General features: G+C 40.9%; 2 protein-coding genes across 3 annotated transcripts in view; one reads left to right on the top strand and one right to left on the bottom strand.

The window, feature by feature from the left end:
• Positions 1-1,631: 1,631 nt before the first annotated feature.
• Positions 1,632-21,012, bottom strand: SAXO2 (stabilizer of axonemal microtubules 2). The gene is made up of 6 exons (XM_061159095.1): positions 20,994-21,012; positions 20,477-20,731; positions 20,251-20,392; positions 18,365-18,544; positions 12,089-12,291; positions 1,632-2,808 (listed from the first exon to the last, which is right to left on the bottom strand). Exons 1-6 carry the CDS (start codon positions 21,010-21,012, stop codon positions 1,865-1,867), a joined length of 1,743 nt encoding a protein of 580 aa, XP_061015078.1. The 3' UTR covers positions 1,632-1,864.
• Positions 20,426-21,233, top strand: part of EFL1 (elongation factor like GTPase 1) — a 111,583-nt gene continuing 110,775 nt past the window's right edge. For both annotated transcript variants that reach the window (XM_061158826.1, XM_061158825.1), the window contains exon 1: positions 20,426-20,554. The gene's annotated coding sequence lies outside the window, so the exon portion shown is untranslated. The remainder of the gene's footprint in view (positions 20,555-21,233) is intronic.

Below are 21,233 nucleotides of genomic sequence, written 5' to 3'. Positions count from 1 at the left end.
TTCTTCATCAGATTCATCCAAGTTTGGCTTAGTGGAAACTCATTCTAAATCTGGCAGATGGTTAAATATTACTAGTTTCCAGTGCTTTTAAAATGTTGTGTGACTGTGTGTGTGTGTGAATTATGCATACCTTAACCTAGAACATACTTTATTAACAAGGTCTCTTCCAGAGAAAATTGGTTGCAGAAATGATTTCATGAAAATTCATTAAGTGATACTTTATTAATATTACTAGATACATATAATTCAACATAATTTCCCCTAATAAATACAAAAGTAAATGAAAACAATTTACTGCCACATAATCAAAAATACTTTAACCAAATGTTGATGGACTTATTCTTAGTTATGGATATATATTTTGAAACAATTCTAAAACTACAAGACTAAACTTTTGAGATAAAATAAATCATATTACCCCCAAAAACACCCAATAAGAATTTATTTCATGGGACTCCCCTGCCAATCCAGTGGTTGGAACACCACGCTTCCCATGCACGGGGCATGGGTTGGATCCCTGGTCTGGGAACTAAGATCTCACGTGCGGCATGGCATGGCTGGGGTTGGGGGGGGGATAGTCTCATTCATTAGGGAATGTTCAGCATTTATATACGCAGTCTGTTCTGTCTACTTCACTTGGTGCCACCATTCCTTCCCTCCCTCCCTTCTTGGCATTGCTCTTCACACTGTAACTGTGCTCCTACTGAGCCTGGTTCTTCTTCTGCACTGTGATTCTGGGAGCGGCAATTGGGTGCATAATTGCCGGTGGTTACCCTGAACATTTTCTTCAGAGCGACTGGGCATACTCTAAACTTCTGCAAATGCTTTTTCCTTTTTGGAAATAGTGTCATTCAAACCACATTATTCCCCTACCCACACTCTCCATTCTCTGTAACAACTTCTAGGGTGCTTGTGAAGGTTTAAAGGGGAAGACTCCTCTCAGAAGTCATACTCCTCATCAGCTCGAAGCAGGCTAGGTTATTCTACAATCCTTGCTACAGGCCAAAAGGGAGTATTGAGTAGGGAATTCTCCTAATATGAAAATGAAGGAACAGGTACAAAAAGAGATTAGGTGACTTATGAACAACCCCTGATTCTTGGTTAGCACTCTTACTTTGTGGATTTCAAGGCATCACAGGACCTGATGCTCAGAGCAAAGTTTCTGTGAGGTAGGCAGAGCAGACATTCTTTTAGAGATGAAGACACTGAGACTCAAAGACAAGAGTCCCTTGCCTTGGGTAACACAGTAAGGAATTAACATCATTGGAACTGTGAACTCAGGTGCTTCGATTTCCAACCCACAGAGATGTCAGGGTGCCTCTTACTAACCTGAACCCTGTGAGGAGCAGTGCAGCCATCTTAACAGCCACCAATGAAAACCTGACCAGGGAACACCTCATAGATACCTTGAAGTCTAAGGAGAAAAATACTGTCATCTTGAAAGAAGAATCCGTGTGTCATTTTCCGTGGTGCTCTAGAAAAGTCCTAAGGCACTTGATGAATGATAACACCTATGTGAATAACCATATACTTGACATAAGTATAAACACAAGTATAAATGATAATAGATTGAAACAAGTTACCAAACAGTATGTTGGGATTAAAAATAGTTCTGATGGGAATGTACATAATTTAAGTCTCAGAAATGCATACTAAACAACAATCTTGGTTAAAATGTTAATTCGAAATGGATTTAAAAATCCTGATTTCCTCTGACAGATTTTCTAAATTTCTTGTTTAAAAATTTAAAAAATGATTAGTTTTCACTTAAAAAAAATTATTTTTTCCTATTATAGAAAATTGATTTTGTCCTTGAGAAGCCAACATGGTGTAAGTCCGCTTCCTTTTAAACCTGATTTGAGAATTAGAAGGCCTTCACCACGGGAGCGATCTTGCGGAAGAATTTATGACCTCGGGAATTTGTAGTTTCAAACAGGTAGCCAGGAGGGGAAGGGTAGCTAGCCGGGCAGGTCTCCAGTTTCTTGGGCATATACTCCAGAGAGTACGTGGTGACGTCGTCAAACGGAAGTGACCTCTTCAAGGGAGCATCCACAGGTTTGCAGCTCTTGGTGGGAATTAGTTCATGGGGCACGTAGTGAGACCTGAAAGTGCTCAAGCCATCGAATTTTCCAGACGGGCTGGGGATCTGCGGCTCCTGCTTAATGAGTCCCTGACGGCAGCTTTCCCATGCTGGGAAATCTTGCATCGTGGTGCTCTTTCCTTGGAAAGGAAAGCTATGATTTCTCCTACGAGAAGCGGGCCTGATGGGAAACACACGCGTGGCCTGATGCGGGACATAGTCGAGGTGGCTGGTGCTCTGCAGCTGCATGGTGCCTGCGGGAGGGAAGTACTCCAGCACTTTCTGAACTTGCGGTGCTGGGAGTGCCCATGCTTGAAAACTGTCCCGGAACTCAGTGCTTCCTTCGAATGGAGCATCCTGGGCCACTCTGGTGTGTGCAGGTCTGCAGATCTTTGCTGTTTCACCGACGAGACCCTGAAAGTCGCATCGGTGAGTTGTGAGGTCCTCCAAGGGTTGGTCGGGTGGCTTGTAGCTGTCTTTTGGCTTTGCCAGCTTGAATTCTGGCTGATGAGGCACATAATCAAGGCGATGACTTGTGTTACCGCTAAAGGGGATGGTAGAGCGTTCGACCGCGGGGCTGGGTTTATAGCTTTGTCTAGGCTTTATCTCCCGAGGGACATAGTCATCCTGAAATGTTGTTGAATTTCCAAATCTCACAGTAGGGGGATAGTAAGTTTGTTGTGGCTTGTAGAGTTCACTTTTCTGAATGTCCCAAGCTCTATAATCATCTTGAAAATTTAAAAGAGAGAGCATTTTTAAATACTGAAGGACACCACCACCTTCTAAAAATCGTGACTGACTTCTCTCGTTGCCGTCCTTGCATTTCCTTTAGGTATCTCAACACCAGTTAAGTAGGAAGTTCCACTGATTTCCCCTCAGATTTATTCCTTTTTTCCTTCACTTCTACTTTCCTCTTCCTATCTCCCCACTTTAATACATACAACTTTCCACTTTCAGATTCTTGTGATTTAACATGGGAATGGAACATCTGAGCCTGACTGTTGATTGTTTTTGAAAACCAAAAAGGTTGTGTTTTGGGTGAAGACAGAATTTAGGAGATTAGGGTTGTGTTCCCAGGAACTGGTTGGGATTTTTGTTATAACATGCTGAAGTGTGAAACATAAAAGCTAGGAATTAACGTAAAAACCAAGGGCCCTGCTGTGTGGGCAAGAGTGATGTGGATATTACTCCTTACTTTGGGGGGACTCCTCAAAGTAGAGAAAACTTCAGCTCCACTGTACCCCTGGAAGCCAACAGGACTCCTTGAGCAAATATACAAGGTCCAAGGTAACTTGTACTATCCCAGGAGGAGCACTGGCTTCAATTTTCCTCCTCGGGAAATGGGCTTCATCTGGAGGTGAGGGGCCCAGATTGAATGCTCTCTAAAGTGTGAGAGACTAAGTATGGAATTTAGAAATGAACATCAGGGCTGAACTTGGGATTTCGTGTTAAATACCTTAATTCTTCTTGCAGCTCACCTCGACCATGGGTGGAAAACTGAAGTGCATATATTTCAACTGAGGTTTATTTAGGCTTTCTGTTTCTAGATGAGAAAGGGAGAAAGCTGAGAAATGCTATGGAATTGACTTTACCCCAAAATACGTATCTCTAAATACCAAAAATTAATTTATAAGAGACAGAAGATATACATGATAAAGAATTAGAGTCTAGGCTAAAGGCCATGCAGTGTTTATTGGAAAGGCAAAAGTTCAAATGCTTCTTCTGTGGATACTTCTTTTGAAGAGAAAAGCTTCTCAGTCACAGGCATTTCTGCCAAAATAGCCACGTTTTTGACCAAATAATGATTACTCCCACCACCTTCAAGCTACTGATGTTTGAATGAGAGTGAATAACCTAAGAGCAGGCAATCTTTCAGATAGTAGAGACCTGGTAAGAAAAGATGATCTGGGTCTTGCACATTCTTGGTCTTGTGAACTTATATTTGAAAACAAATTCAGATAGATGTGGGAGAAGAATGTGAAAGGTGCCATGAAGCAGAATTGGAGAGCTATGGTGGGCTGAAGACTTTGGAATAGACTCATAAGGAAACAGTGACATGATACTTAGGCAGGGAAGGCTAGACCTTGGAGGGCAATCAGAGAAGATGTGTCCAGGGGTATGAGGATGCTGTTAGAAAAGCCAGCTAGCTGATGGCGGTGGTGGGGTGGGCAAGGGGTAGTTCTCCCTCAAGCTTCCTCTGCAGCTGATAGTTTTCCAGTTCCACTTCACAGGAAGCTTTACCACAAACTCACTTTTTCTTGAGTCACCATGAAGGACTCTCTGTTGTTTGCTACCTCAAGTATAAAATTGTAGCACTACTTTTCAGTAACTAAGGAACCAGAGGATGTTAATGGAAGGTCTATGGTTCAATATAAACATACAGGGAGACCCTTTGTTGCCAAAATGTCTACAAAAAAGATGTTAATTTCATGAGAGAAACTAAATAGAAAAGAATATTCTCCCTTACCAAAAAAGTTTGGTTTTCAAAAAGGAAGCAAAATTTTAGAGATAAGATTTGATAGCAATGTATTAATTCCAGAGATCTGCAGAAAATTGGTTTGCCTCTTTTAAATATCCCTATGCTCATATGCCTGGAAATTTATTATTTTCCTATAATGTTTATTAATAACAATCTAGTAATACCTTTAAAACATCATGGCCTTTATTAATATCATTGGTTCTTGGTATCTTATGACACTTATGGAAAAAAATCAAACATAATGCCGTCTACATCTAACAATGCATCTGGTCATTTGGCAACTACAGTACTGCACTTGTTAGATAAGGGCCATTCAGTTTAGATGGGAAGTTTGCTTTCTTCTAAACAGCTTTAAGTCCATGAGGTGCTTGCATGTGTTTGCTCATCATGAACATCCAGATGCAGAGCTCCAAGTCCATCTTTACACAGTGAGCTGTTCTGGGTTCCTCTTTGAGGACAAAAGTCCTCAGCAGCGTATGCAGTTTCTTTCTCTTGGTAGTTGGGGCTCTGTTCTCTGCGTTGTCTTATGGCACCAAGAATGTGGGACCAATTTTCATAAAGTCAGGGGGCTCCATCCTTTCTTTCTCAATCTACACATCATCAAACTTGTCTCACAGTTTTAATCCTACCTGTAAGTTGATGACTCCCAAACTTGAATCTCTACTGCAGACTTCCCTTGAAATCCAAACCAACATATCTATCTTCCTCCTAGACAATCTCTATTCAAATGTCCAAGAGGTAAATTTAAACTTAGTTTGCCCCAACTGAGTTCACCATCTTGCTGAGACTCATTTTCCCTAAATAACACAACAATAAAACACTATTTTGAATATGGCACCTCATGTAAAGATTTCACCCAGTTAATTTTCTCTCCCTCACTCCCTTCTCTCTGTTTCAAGTCATTTTCAAGTCCTGTTTATTTTACTTTCTAAATTATAAGTTTTTCCATCTGAGGCAATCATGCAATGAATAGCAACCTGATGAAATTATCAAAAATAACAATAAGGAAATAGAAGAAAAAATATTGTAAAATAAGGTTCTGTAGACTTTACAGCAAGACCCTTATTTCATTCTTGATATTTGTAGTTAGTGTCTTTTTATTTTTCTCCTTGGTCATTGTGGTTAGGGTTATTCAACTTTGCAATCTTTTAACAGAATCAGCATTCCATTTCATCAATTTTCTCTACTGTTTTTCTCTTTACAGACTCATTGATTGCTGCTCTTCATGCTTCTCTCTGGAATCATTTTCCTTCAACCTGAAGAACTTCCTTTAATTACTTTTGTAGTATGTATCTGCTACTAACACTTTTTCTCCTTTTTTTTTCCCTTCCCTAAAAACCTCTTTATTTTACATTATTTTGAAGGATATTTTCACTACATATAAAATTCTAGGATTCACTGGGTTTGAAATTCTCAGTTTTTTTTTTTTTTTTTTTTTCTTTTTAACATTAAAGATGTCATTCATTGTCTTCAGGCTTCTATAGTTTCTGGTGAAGTTAAGTACATTTCTAACTTTTCTTTTGTAAATAATCTGTAGTTTTGCTCTTACTACTTCTAAGAAGTTATCTTTACTTGGTTCTCAGAAGTTTGATGACAGTTGCCAGACATGGCTTTGTGTTTATTTTGCGGTTTGATAAGCTGCTTGAATCTGTGGCCTGAATTCCTTCACCAATTTTGGAAATTCTTTGACCATTATCTCTTCAAATACTTCCTGATTCTTCATAGGTCTTATAAGGTTTTATTTTATGCTGGATGTTATGCATAAGAAAATCATAAAAACTAATCAGTGTTACTTTCAACAGAAGACAGCTTGCTTTTCCCTCTGTTGGGCAGATAGGATGTGGGGCAGACCACCTTGATCCAATCAGGAACTGAGCAAGACTGGCATTCAGTGACATCTTTAATTAGACAAAGTCTTCCTCTAATTACAAATTTCTTCGGACAAGACCTGTGATGTGTTTGTAGCTTTGCCTTCATTCTAGTGGGGCTTTGTCTTCCAAGCACCTGTTCCCAAGAGAGACTGTGGGACATTTCTGTGAGCTCTTTCTAGCCGAGTCTTCTAGCCCACCATGCCCCCTCAACACTTAGCAAACACCCCACAAGGGAAACCAGCCCTGCATCTGGGGTACTTATAGATTCTAATTGTCATACCTGCCTATGTGTGAGCTTCTCCACTGATTTCCCTTCCCCCTAGAAGAGTCCCCTGCTTATGCCACCCCAATCTTCAGCCTTGCCTAGACTTGACAGATGCTTCCAGAGGAGTGAAAAGTTGGCCACCTCAGCTTATCTAGGAAGGGCTCCTCCATTTCTGTAAATTTAGTTCTTTGCTTCTATTTAAAAAAAGATTTTTAAAAATTTATGTATGTTTTTAGCTGTTTCAGTGGAGGTTATGGCTTTCTGCCATCTACTATATCCTATCTGGTAGCAGAACTCAAAAAATTTTAGTGACTAGTAGTAAAATGTTAAGCTCCTCAGTCTAACAACCAAGACATCACAATCTTAAAGCTACATTTTTGGAATTAGACACTAATTACTCAGATCCTGAAATTCTCTGGTCCACACCATGTTCACTGAATACCCTTTTATTTTTCTGGCTTTATGACTTTTTGCTCATCTCACCCTAGCTTTTAGGACGTCCATCCTCTTTCCATACATCAATACTTACTAGTCTCTGATGCATTCTCAGACTAGCCTGCAGTGATATTTTGTTCAGTCTAAATTTTTGAAGCACTAATTGTTTCATAATTTTCTAATGAATCATTCCCCCCTCCTTGTGATGTTTCATTTATTTCTTGTATGACTATTTAATTTTTCATGCTATATTGCTCTTTTTTTTCCTCACCTGTAAAGTTTCTAAATGTCAGCAACCCTGCTCCATTCAGATCTCTATTCCTTGTAGTGCCTGGCACACAGAAGAGTAATCCCTAAAAAGTATTTATCAAATCAAATACTGACCTATTTTCTTTATGTACACTTTAGTCTGAATAAGTTTTTAAACCAAGGCTGCTGGGGGCAGATAAATTTCTGTCTAAGAGTGACCAGTTCCATAGAGCCACATCTCCAGAATCTAGATGACGCCCTTCTCACCATCTTGTAGTTTTTTTGTTTTTAATCATATCCCATTTCCATCTTCCCTCTATTCTCTGTTAGGTTATAGTGAGAGGCTCTTCCCATTGTGATTCCTCTTCAGCTACAGATCTGTCCTTATGGAGGGATCTACAGAGCCTGTAGTGTGGTCATTACACCGGATGGTAACATGTCCCCTTGGCCCATAGGTTTTCTTGTCTCATGCCCCCAACCTGGAAATACAAGGATAACTTTTCCTTACTAGGAAAGATCAGGAGAGGGGAGGCCAGAAGGAACCCAGGAATCCTCAACATTGGGTTATGGGAGTAGAAGTACATGAATCTATAGGAAGCCCAGGTAATGAGAAGCCAGAACTAGTATTGGATGTATGAGTGTGTGTGTGCATGTGTGTATGTTACATGTAAATAGTCAAGGCATCAAGGATTATCAGTATTATTGTATTTTAAGTGAACTTTACAGAGAAAAAAAGAAAATCTTACTATGGTTGTTTAAAAGACCCAGTACAATCAGGAACAAGTCAAGGGTGCCCCCTCTCACCACTGCTATTCAACATAGTTTTGGAAGTTTTGGCCATAGCAATCAGAGCAGAAAAAGAAGTAAAAGGAATCCAGATAGGAAAAGAAGAAGTGAAACTCTCGCTGTTTGCAGATGACATGATCCTCTACATAGAAGACCCTAAAGACTCTACCAGAAAATTACTAGAGCTAATCAATGAATATAGTAAAGTTGCAGGATATGAAATTAACACACAGAAATCCCTTGCATTCCTATACACTAACAATGAGAAAACAGAAAGAGAAATTAAGGAAAAATACCATTCACCATTGCAACAAAAAGAATAAAATACTTAGGAGTATATCTACCTAAAGAAACAAAAGACCTATATATAGAAAACTATAAAACTCTGATGAAAGAAATCAAAGAGGACACAAACAGATGGAGAAACATACCGTGTTCATGGATTGGAAGAATCAATATTGTCAAAATGACGATACTACCCAAAGCAATCTATAGATTCAATGCAATCCCTATCAAGCTACCAACAGTATTCTTCAGAGAACTAGACCAAATAATTTCACAATTTGTATGGAAATACAAAAAACCTCGAATAGCCAAAGCAATCTTGAGAAAGAAGAATGGAACTGGAGGAATCAACCTGCCTGACTTCAGACTCTACTACAAAGCCACAGTCATCAAGACAGTATGGTACTGGCACAAAGACAGAAATACAGATCAATGGAACAGAATAGAAAGCCCAGAGATAAATCCACGAACCTATGGACACCTTATCTTCGACAAAGGAGGCAAGAATATACAATGGAAAAAAGACAACCTCCTTAACAAGTGGTACTGGGAAAACTGGTCAACCACTTGTAAAAGAATGAAACTAGAACACTTTCTAACACCATACACAAAAATAACCTCAAAATGGATTAAAGATCTAAATGTAAGACCAGAAACTATAAAACTCCTAGAGGAGAACATAGGCAAAACACTCTCCGACATAAATCACAGCAGGATCCTCTATGACCCACCTCCCAGAATATTGGAAATAAAAGCAAAACTAAACAAATGGGACCTAATGAAACTTAAAAGCTTTTGCACAACAAAGGAAACTATAAGCAAGGTGAAAAGACAGCCCTCAGAATGGGAGAAAATAATAGCAAATGAAGCAACAGACAAAGGATTAATCTCAAAAATATACAAGCAACTCCTGCAGCTCAATTCCAGAAAAATAAATGACCCAATCAAAAAATGGGCCAAAGATCTAAACAGACATTTCTCCAAAGAAGACATACAGATGGCTAACAAACACATGAAAAGATGCTCAACATCATTCATTATCAGAGAAATGCAAATCAAAACCACAATGAGGTACCATTACACGCCAGTCAGGATGGCTGCTATCCAAAAGTCTACACACAATAAATGCTGGAGAGGGTGTGGAGAAAAGGGAATCCTCTTACACTGTTGGTGGGAATGCAAACTAGTACAGCTGCTATGGAGAACAGTGTGGCAATTTCTTAAAAAACTGGAAATAGAACTGCCACATGACTCAGCAATCCCACTTCTGGGCACACACACCGAGGAAACCAGATCTGAAAGAGACACGTGCACCCCAATGTTCATCACAGCACTGTTTATAATAGCCAGGACATGGAAACAACCTAGATGCCCATCAGCAGACGAATGGATAAGAAGCTGTGGTACATATACACCATGGAATATTACTCAGCCATTAAAAATAATTCATTTGAATCAGTTCTAATGAGATGGATGAAACTGGAGCCCATTATACAGAGTGAAGTAAGCCAGAAAGATAAAGACCAATACAGTATACTAACACATATATATGGAATTTAGAAATATGGTAACGATAACCCTATATGCAAAACAGAAAAAGAGACACAGATGTACAGAACAGACTTTTGGACTCTGTGGGAGAAGGCGAGGGTGGGATGTTTCGAGAGAACAGCATTGAAACATGTATATTATCTATGGTGAAACAGATCACCAGCCCAGGTTGGATGGGTGAGACAAGTGCTTGGGCCTGATGCACTGGGAAGACCCAGAGGGATCGGGTGGAGAGGGAGGTTGGAGGGGGGATCGGGATGGGGAATACATGTAAATCCATGGCTGATTCATGTCAATGTATGACAAAAACCACTACAATGTTGTAAAGTAATTAGCCTCCAACTAATAAAAATAAATGGAAAATAAAATAAAAGACCTAGTACAAACATTTCACCAGTTTTATGTCAAATTATTATTAATACATTATCTCCTATGCATAGCAATTAATATATATCTTAGCAATTACTATATGCTGTATTAGATTATTAAAATATCTTTGTTCACTGTATGTGAAAATCTTTGTGAAAGTTGCTCAGTCATGACTGATTCTTTGCGACCCTATACAGTCCATGGACTTCTCTAGGCCAGAATACTGGAGTGAATAGCCTTTCCTTTCTCCAGGGGATCTTTCCAACCCAGGTCTCCCACATTGCAGGTGGATTCTTTACCAGCTGAGTGACAAGGGAAGCCCAAGAATACTGGAGTGGGTAGCCTATCCCTTCTCCAGCAGATCTTCCTGACCCAGGAATTGAACTGGGATCTCCTGCATTGCAGGCGGATTCTTTACCACTGAGCTATCAGGGAAGCCATGATATGTTCACTGTATGTGTTGTCTTAAAAATTTGCTCCTTGTATGGTGTCTTATATGCTCATAGCTTAAAAAACAAAACAAAACAAAGAACATTGTTCCTGATCTCCCTACTGAGCTGACTTATAGATCATACTATACTAATTCCATATACTGTGTTGTTTAGTCATTCAGTCTTAAAAAGAGTGACTCTCTTGTGACCCCATGGACTGTAACCCACCAGGCTCCTCTGTCCATGGGATTTCCCAGGCAAGAATACTGGAGTGGGTTGCCATTTCCTTTTCCAGGGAACATACACTTTACTTACCCATTAAACTGCTAAGAGTGATGTTTAAAGAGTAAGTGTGTATTCAGTTATTATTTGTTTAAAATATAAATCAGTATTGTTATTGTGGATGGCATCACTTTTATAAAAAGGTTTCATATTAGGACATAGCCATTCAGTTATATCACATATGAGTAAAAAGACTGTAAGCCTAAATATGCAATTACATTATTAACAAAAAATATAGAAATAGTATGAACTAACCAGATAGACTATTGTTGGAAAATAAAGAACTGCCCAAAGCAACAGTGTTGTAAGACCAGATTGATTTTTGGAAAGAAACTGGTCACACATCGTCCAGCCCCTTCCTCCCTGCAGTTGGTTGCCAGCAGGCAGAAGGTATTCCATGCTGGAAGGCCTAGAGGAGCAGGTGGCCTGTGTGAGGATCCAACATTGTCTCACTGGGTGAACACACCTATTTTATTCTGAAGTTCAGTATCAGGGACCATCTGCTAACAGAGGTAAGTGTCATCCTCTATCCTAGCCTTTATCAGCATAAAAGGCAATATTTTGGTTCTCTCCCTGCCACTCTTTTGGTTGGTTCAGAACCTGAATGGTGAAGAGGGTTGCTATTTATTTGACTTCCTCAAAGGCTGCAGAATGCTCAGTAGTTTCATACTGGGAGGAAAGGAGAAGTGCCAACTCAAAATGGCATAATGTGACAAATAGGACATAATGCTTGTTCAGTAGTATCCTTTGTTTTCATGGTTTGAGATAGAGAAAACTTAGTGGCTGAATTTAGACAGGAACCCAGGTCTCTTAACTCTCAACCAAGCAAATGGTCTTTTTTCCTCACTATACAATATTATTTTGACAAAAGAGAAAGAAGTTTTCTCCTAAGCCTTGGAGACTTAAGTTCGGCAGTCTGCCAGAACTGCGATTCCATGTTGGATGTCAAAGCTGAAGGTTAAACTTTTGTTTTTTGGCGCTTTAATTCTGGAGATGGCAAGTTACCTTTATAGGTTGGGACAGTGTCCAGCTTTCCTTTTTTAACTTGTTGTCTCTCCAGAGGCCGAACTATCACCACAGGATGTACTTTGTAAGAATTAAAATCCCGTTTGTAGGTGGTGCCAAGATCAATCACCCCCTGTTTTGGTTTATATTCTTCTGGTGCATGGCGAGGCTGTTTGTCTATTTCGTAAGGACGATAATCCGACCTGAAATATATAAGTTTGAAACATAGCCTCACAGGTTCTTTTGTTTTTAACTCTTTCAATTCAGTATTAAAGTTTTCAAGACTTCCACTAGAAAAGTCTAGAAGGTATTAAAATGGTGATGGTTGGTAAACTACTTGAAAGAGAATATTGAATTCCTTTATGTCCTACCCAGTGACTAAATATCTTAAGAAAAATAAATATTAAAAAAAAAAAATCAGTTTTTCCAAACCTCTTTACAATGGATCATTGGTTAATTGGATCTTACAGAAATAAAATCTTCCAAGAATTGAATTTTTGGTCTAACCTGGAAGGAAATCACAGGTTAAAGGTTTAAATGAATCTGAAAAAAATTTTAACTATATCCCTTGGGTCCACTTTTGTCAAAACCCTTATTCATCCTATTAAAGACTTTAATGAACTGTTTGGGTATGCTGTCTTTTTGTTGAGTCATGCTGTCTTTCTGCTCATCTTTAAATAATCAATTAAAGGAGTCACGTACATCTGACTCTGGCCTTTAGACATCAATCATATTCATAGCATGGATGTAAGTCTTACTCATCTTCTGATTCCCTGGCAGCTCTTGCCAGGGATGCGGGCCATACAGTACCCCGGCCACCCTGGGCATTTGATAAACATTATGTTATTGCAGACACTGAGGCTGTCTGTTGAACTGGAGAAGACCACAGACTTGGACTGACCACCTGGTCCCAAATCCTGGCTCTGTCATTCGCTACATGTATTATACTGGATAACTTCACCTGTCTGTTCCAGTGTCCTTATATATAAAATAGAACCATAATGTCATCTACCTCATACAGGGTTGTTTTAAGGACTGACACGTATATGCATGTACAGCATACACATGACTATTTTGTACACATAAAGAATGATTATTTTGATTACTACTACTAAAAGTCTTCCAAATTGCTTTCTTTTCTTTGGCATTGACTTTCTATTGATATTTCTATTGGCATTTCTTTTCTATTGGCTGTGGTCACTTATTTTATGATTTATTCAAACCATTTTTTTACTAATCAGTATTTTCTGTATGTGGTCATAACCTCCCGAAAACAAAACTCACTGAATCCCTTCTCTGTTCACAATGTAACTTCTTAGACTTGTTAACTCACCCCTGTCAACCCACTTCAACCTGGTTTTTCAGCACAGGCCTCTCTAGTACAGTTTCAAGGTCCAGAGTGACTTCTATATGGTGAAATGCATCAGACTTAGTCATCATCTTACCAGACCTCTCCAGTAGTAACTTTCATTATTGACCACTCTATTTCTGGAAATCTCTTTCTCCCTGTCTTCCTCATTATTTCTTCTCAGTCTCCTATGTCGCTTCACCCTCCTAGACTCAGTCATGAAGTGCTAGAGTTCCTCGGCACTTGGGTCTGCACACTCTCCTCTGCTCATCCCATGTTCCCTCCTGAGCACAGCTCCTCCATCCCCATAGCTGCCATCACTAACTAGATGGAAATGCCTCTCAAACTTACATCTCTGCTTAGACCACTTCTCTTAGATCCAGACCAGTTTTCACAAGGCCCCTCAGCTAGTCAACGGCACCTCAAAACGTACTATACCCCTAATCAAAATATTTCTCCCCCAACAATTCTGGTCCCTTTGGCTTGTTCCTTATCTTGGTGAATGGCACCACTTCTTCAGCTGCACAATCAGGAATCTAGACCTACCCTTCATGCCTCACGGGGCTGAATGCGTTGTCTTGTATGTCACCTGCAATGGCAGGCAGGTTCCTTTATCACTGGCGCCACCTGGGAAGCCCCTTCATGCCTCACTTCCCTCTTAAATTTAGTTTATCACCACCTCCTATCAGCTTTGCCTCCTAAATCTCTCTTAAATCGAACTGCTTTTCTGTGTCTCATCCACCACCTGATATTCTAAGCTTTTGTAACAGCTCATCCACATCAGTTCAGTAGCTTCCTAAACTCACTCACTAGTTCTCTCTCCAGTCTTTCCATACCCCCTGCCACACACACACACACACACCCAAAAAGAAACCCCCAGTGGCTTCTTACTGCTCTAAGGCTACAGAAGAAACTGGGCATGGCCTCTCCCACTGGCTTCAACTCACCTCGTGCTTCCTCTGCCCCTGCTGGCCTTCTCCTTCCTACTTCATGCTGCTCTCTGCCTGGAAAGCACGTTCTTACATTCTTAATCCAGTTAAGTGCTTTACAGCCCTCAGATTTTAGATCATTCTTCTCATTTCCCTGATAAAGTCAAGCCTCTTATTCTGGCTCTCCAGTTACCTGGTGCCTACCCTTCCTAGATTTGATCACTGTTGCAATTTTATACTCATTCTGAATGATGTTTTTGATTGCCACCTCCACTAGACTGCAGATGTCTGTAAGCACAGAGATCAGGACTGTTTCTGCTCATCACTGTATCCCAGGCACCAAGCATAGCGCCTGACACTTAACAAAGGCTTGAGAAATACTTTAGAAGATGAACAAAAGTAGACATCACATACCTCTGCTGCTCAAGATATCTGAGTTGTTCTTTGCTCTTCCCAAATACCAGCTAGAGAGGAACAGGCTAAAATGCAATCAGGAAGTGGAAGAATCAAGGAGAGGACAGAGAAAGCTTAGAAGTCTTCATTTCTCTAGTTAGATTGGTTACATGTTAGAAAGTGTACCTCCAAACCCAAAACAACTTTCTATGGAGACGTAGTGAAGGGTAAATGCACTCTTACTCATCTAATATATCCTAAAACTCTGGACATGTCTGGACTCAGACTTTCAGGGCAGTCTTCCTGCCAACTCTGGCAGTCATCGATTCTGCTACAACTGTAATCCTCTAAAGGACCAAAAGTCCTGTACAAGTCCAGACGTCTGCTCTTTACAGTCTCTTCCTACAGTACAGAAAAGTATAGAACAGAATGACACATTATTTTTCAATTGTACAGATGAATCAGCTGCTATCTGTTGCCCAGTCAACATCGTCAACATGAGGGAGTCAAGCAAGAGTTCCAAATCCCTTGAATGTGGTCCTTGGAAATACTTCTGTTGTTAGTTGCTAAGTTGTGCCCAACTTTTATGCGACCCATGGAGTGCGGCCCATCAGGCTCCTCTGTCTGTGGGATTTCCCAGGCAAGAATACTGGAGTGGGTTGCCATTTCCTTCTCCAGGGGATCTTCCTGACCCAGGGATCGAAACTGAGTCTCCTGCAAGTGGATTCTTTACCATCTGAGCCATGATACTGCTAATTCCCTAGTCAAAATACAAAGAAAAGATCTAGTGTTTTACTAAGTGGAAAGATGATTTAAGAAATGGAAGGTTTCGTTTTGTTGGTATATTTGAATCTTTATTTAGTTTTATTTTATTTTTACTATTAAGGCTACTTGAACAAGGCAATGGAGAAAACCAAGAATTGAAAAGCAATTGACTTTTTAAAAGAAACATGTGGCAGGTTAAACTTTCTTCATTTTTTAGAGTTGGTTAAATGCAAAATCTTTATTCAACAAATATGAATATTGTGAACTTTATTTCAAATCTCCATTATGAATCACTAAGGCATCAAGGAAGAAAGGAGTAGAGGTGGAGAAAAAAAGAGCAACGTTTCCCCTTGGCTCTATCTCAACCAGCTGTTTAGTTCCTTCATCTCATTTACTATGATCTGGGATTATCTTGTTTGTCTGATTTTTGTTTGGGGACCGTTCATAGTTAAAAGACTATAAACAGTGGTGGGGAAGCCCTTCTTTCCATTCCACATCAGACGTAGTGGACAGTCCAGGACCTGCCCACTGCATTGAGTCTGTAGCAACAGAATCACCACTGATGCTGGTTAAAAATGCATATTCCTGGAATCCATTCCATTAGCTACTGACTGTTTTAGGTGGTGGTCTGGAACCTATAACTGTAGACTTTCTTGATGATTCCAAATCACACAAAAGTCTGAGGACTATGGAAGATCTTCACATTTCTGGAAGAGCCACACACCTACAGAAGGAACCATAAGAGTTGCCTGAAATGTTAAAGTATAAGTATTGGACTAAAAGTTTGAAGGTCTCCACCTTTGCTATGTAAGTAAAATGATCTTCCTTTGAAATGAAAATGGATAATACTAAAAGTTAACATTGTCCTAGAGCATTTTAAAAACCCTAAATTATAGAAATCTGATGTACAAGTTCCTTGAAAGCAAGAACCTATGTTTATTGACATTTTTTAATGCCTTAGCTTATGCCTTGAATATAGTGTACACATCAACAGAATAAAGAAAAGAATTGAATTGACAAAGATACAAAGAGATCAAAAGTGCTGAGCCAAGTGAAAAGTTGAGGCTTAAAAGAACTTTTCTGTCTTTCACACACTGAGTAAATATTGAGCACTTACTATGAGCTAGTAGGCATGTAATAGGTTTCTGGAAATAGAATGCTGAGATAAGAAGACACACAGTTCCTGCTTTCACTGAGACTAATCTAATGATAAATAATAGGCAGATACTTTGAGAACTAATATAGGGGACTTTTACCTCACCAAAAACTGGGTGTCAGAGAAGGCTTTTCCGAGTAATAATTGAGTTGAGATCCATAGGTTGAGCCAATGTAAACTAGGGTAAGATACAGGAAGAATTTCAGGCAGGTAAAATAGTATCTTGGAAGGTTATGTGACAAGGGAAACTTAGTACATTCAAGAAATGAAAAATGTCCTATGGGATGTAACCAGCAGTGCAAAGGGCATTACAGTGAAAATAAATCAGAGAAGAAAGTGGGGACCAAGCAATGAAGGGATTTGTTCGTATATTAAATATGATGGGAAAATACAAGACCAGTTTTAGCAGGGAGGTGATAGAATTGGATCTGCATTTTAAAAAGGTCATCTTGCTCAACATCACTAATTATTGGAGAAACTCAAATCAAAACTACAACGAGGTACCACTTCACATTAGCTAGAATGGTCATCATTAAAAAGTCTGTAAATAACAAATGCTGGAGAGGATGTGGAGAAAAGGGAACTCTCCTCTACTGTTAGTAGGAATGTAAGTTGGTACAGCCACTATGGAAATTAGTATGGAGGGTCCTCAAAAAACTAAAAATAGAGCTACCATATTATTCAGCAGTCCCACTCCCAGGCATATATCCAACAAAACTATAATTCAAAAAGATATATGCACCATCCCTATGTTCACAGCAGCACTATTCACAATAGCCAAGACATGGAAACAAATGTCCAGTGACAGATGAATGGATAAAGAAGATGTGGTACATATATATACAATGGAATGCTACTCAGCCATAAAAAGGAATGAAATAATGTCATTTGCAGCAACATGAGTGCAACTAAAGATTATCATAAGTGAAGTAAGTCAGAAAGAAAAAGACAAGTACCATATAACTTGTATGTGGAATCTAAAATATGGCAAAAATGAACCTATCTATAAAACAAAAACAGACTCACGGACATAGAGTACAGACTGGTGGTTGCCAAGGGCGTGGGGGAGGGAAAAACTGGGAGTTTTGGATTAGCAGATTGTGATCTATTATATTAATCTATTGGATGGATAAACAACAAGGTCCTACTGTATAGCACAGGGACTATATTCAAAATCCTGTGATGAAAAAGAACGCTAAAAAAGCAACGTCTGTAAGTGTGTAACCGAGTCACTTTGCTGAACAGCAGAGATGGGGACAACATTGTAAATCAACTATACTTCAGTGAAAAATAAAATTAAAAAAAGAAAGAGGTCACCTGGGTCACTTCAAGTTAGAAAACAGATCAGAGATGCAAAAGCTGGAGTAGATACAAACATAACCCTTAGGAAGTTATTGCATTCTGGTCACAATGGAAAGCAGACAAACACATAGATTTTAGGAGGTTAAAAAAGAAATCAACAGAACTTTTTATATTTCCCTTTTACATTCTCAGTTTTGTCATTCTAGCTTAGTTCTCATCTTTCTGTCTTTCTCAAGTTGTGACTCAACCAGTTTCTTGCTTTTTAGATTGGTTCAACTTAACTAAATAGTTTAAAGAGTTAAACTAAATAGTTTAAAGAAAACTTTATTAAAACCAGGAGAGTGGTGAAAAATAAGTAAAGCAAATTGTTTCTTGATATTTACTTAAATGTTGTTATTCCTTCCATTTTGCCACCATATGCTTGATATTCTTCCTTGGGCTTCAGACTCTGAGGTGGAAGAACATTGCCGTATGTAGGATATTTTTCCAAATATTCAGTTGTGGCACAAGACCCGCCACAATTTTCATAAATCCTTGTGGTTCCATGTGGGCAATGATGTCGCCTATGCAAACATAAAAAACTCATTACAGTTTAACTCACATGAGCAATTGTATGTGCACACTGCAGAGGAAAATATGATAGATGGCAGTTTTGACTGATAAAGTGAAAGAAATAGACATTTGGAAATTTTTAGTTACATAGTGGGGGGGGGGGGGATTAAAATAGCAAGATGAAAAAGAAAGATGAAAAACAGACACGGGTCAAAATTTCCCAAAGGGGCCCAACAATCTTGATCCTGATAGACAGAGGCAGTGTACTGAAACATCAATGAGTTTGTTCTCTTAGAAGAGCAGGGATCTTTGCCCCACTCTATCACAGTTGTGGGTGGTAGCCAAATGTCAAGAGTTGGCTAGGTGAACCCTCCAACTGTGGCTCCTGGCTTTGCCAAGATTCTTGTACCTCAAACATACACTTGAAAGTAGGGGTGCACTACTGCTGAGAGGATTCTTAGAACTTCAGCAAGAGACATGTCAGTGGGAAGCATTACCAATGTTTAAAGCCCAGAGAAGATTCCTTGCTTTGGCAATGCCTCAGTTTCCCAGATCATTTAACTGCCTGAAGAAAAGGGAGCCTCCAACATCATGAAGACTGAAAATTCCTGACAGCTGGATGGGAAAGGAACTTGGGTTGGATAGAAATGAAAGATTAGAAATAATAATTAATTTTTGTGCATTAGGTTTTCAAATATGAATCAAATCCTCAAATGTCTATTTACCTTTTAATCCATATTGGATTATTAATTATAAACATTTACTGTGAAACTAAGGGGAAAACTGCTTTCATCAACATTCTAAGTGTCTATCCTTTGGAGGAGATTACAATACCACAGGGCTGACATATTCATAATATTCATTGAGCAAACAGTGATCTAATCCCTGGGTCAACAGGGAAGTTGAGGAAGGAGAAGACTATTTCTTAGGTGACGGGAGGTTGTCAGGCAGGACTCACTGACCAATTCTAGGTTTCAGGAAGTCAGATTCCAAAGGAGCACAGGATGGATGGGCTTGGGAAAGAAAATATCGGTCAGGCTGGGGTGGGGGAAAAAAAAGAAAGCAAGGGATAAAAGAAAGCGTAACACGGATCGAAAACTCATCGACTTGCACACCGTTCTATTCTTCTGTTTCCTTTTATTAATTTTTAAAATAGTGTGGGGCATACACTCTCCCAGTCGAATCAGATCCCCACTTACCAGCCTGACCTCCGGCCGCTGCTGCACAGGCATATAAATCCCACCGCTGGATGGCATTGGGAGTTTGCGCCCTGGATAGGAGCCCACAAATGCGTGCGTGCGTGCGTGCGTGCAGTCGTTTCAATCGTGTTTGCGACCCTATGGACTGTAGCCCGCCAGGCTCCTGTCCATGGGATTCTCCAGGCAAGAATACTGGAGTGGGTTGCTGTGCCCTCCTCCAGGGGATCTTCACAAACTAGGGATGGAACCTCGCCTCCTGGGTCTCCTGCATTGGCAGGCGGGTTCTTTATCACTAGCTCCACCTGGAAAGTGCCAGGAGCCCACAAAGCAGAACTGCTTAACCCGAGATAGCTGGCCGGATGCGCGGCCAGCATTTGGGGACCCGGAGATAAGTGGGGACGTCGCTGCGCCCGGGTCCCCGCACCTCCGCGGGGCGGCCACTCTGAGGGCTTCGTCCCCGCTCCCGCGGCCCTAGCTCACTTCCAAGCCCGGCCGCCGCCACGCCGGCCGTTCCTTACCCGCAAGTACAAATCTGACACAGACACCAAGTCCTCATGCTCCCGGCTCCTCGGCTCCTCCAAATTTGCAACTTCCGCCGTTCCACCGCGGCCTCCGTAGTCAAGGCAACCGCGGGAGCCCAGGAGACGGACGCGGCGCCGGCTTCCGGCGGCGACAGAGACGCGCGCGGGTCAAAGGTCGTGCGTCGCTAGCCCCGCCCCCGGCGCGCGGGCATTCGGGAGACACCTGGCTGTGGGCGTCTGCGACGTGCGTGGTGTGGTCTGCGCCGGGGTCCGAGCGGGAGTGATTGGGCGGCGGGAGCCGGTGAGTGCGGGCCCGCAGGGCGCTGGGCGTCCTCCTCTGGCAGCTCCAGGCGGTGGGGGCACCCGGGGCGCCGCGGCGGCGGGGCGGGGCCGGGGGCGAACTCGGGATGGGAGCGGCTGCCGCCCGAGCTTAAGTGTCCGCTCGCGCCCGACTGCTTTTCATTGTGGACCCGGAGTCCTCAAAGAAGAAGGGAGTGATGAAGGGAAGGTGGAGATGAGGGTTTATTTTTTCTTTTCCCCAATGTGGAAAGGAATGAAAGACGTTCATTGCACCTGCTCAGCAAAGAAGCACGTGACCCAAAACTTTATTCGGGCTCCGTAGCAATCATCAAGTTGAATGTTTCCCCTCCAGTGAAAGCAAGCGAGAGTGATAGGAGGAGGGACTTGGAAAAAGATCGAGGAGCGGAAGGAGAGATGCCAGCATCTTCTCTCCTGCTTACGACCCTTGCGATACGTCATCACTGACCTGGAGAAATTCACCCCTGTACAGAGTACAGGGCAGAGTTCCTGGTGTCACTGGGCACCCAACCCTAAGGAGCTCTGTGATTCATCGCAGATCCGGAAGGATGAGTAAAATCCACAGTCGTAGTACATACAGTAGTTGCTGAAGTGCTCAAATTGGACTTAGGTCTGGGTGGGTGTCTGCCTTTAATAAGCGGTTCATTGGGTTTTTACTTGAA

This window comes from Dama dama, chromosome 13 (assembly GCF_033118175.1).
Source record: "Dama dama isolate Ldn47 chromosome 13, ASM3311817v1, whole genome shotgun sequence".
Lineage (NCBI taxonomy): Eukaryota > Metazoa > Chordata > Mammalia > Artiodactyla > Cervidae > Dama > Dama dama.
The sequence above is the reverse complement of the archived record's forward strand: the minus strand, read 5'-3'. Positions and strand labels throughout refer to the sequence as shown.

Excerpts from the sequence above, each read along its gene's own strand:
- SAXO2 (XM_061159095.1), bottom strand. Across the intron at positions 18,545-20,250 it reads TGTCAGATTTGTACTTGCGG|GCGACATCATTGCCCACATG; the intron begins GTAAGGAACGGC and ends ATGTTTGCATAG. Across the intron at positions 12,292-18,364 it reads GAAGGAATAACAACATTTAA|GTCGGATTATCGTCCTTACG; the intron begins GTAAATATCAAG and ends TATATATTTCAG.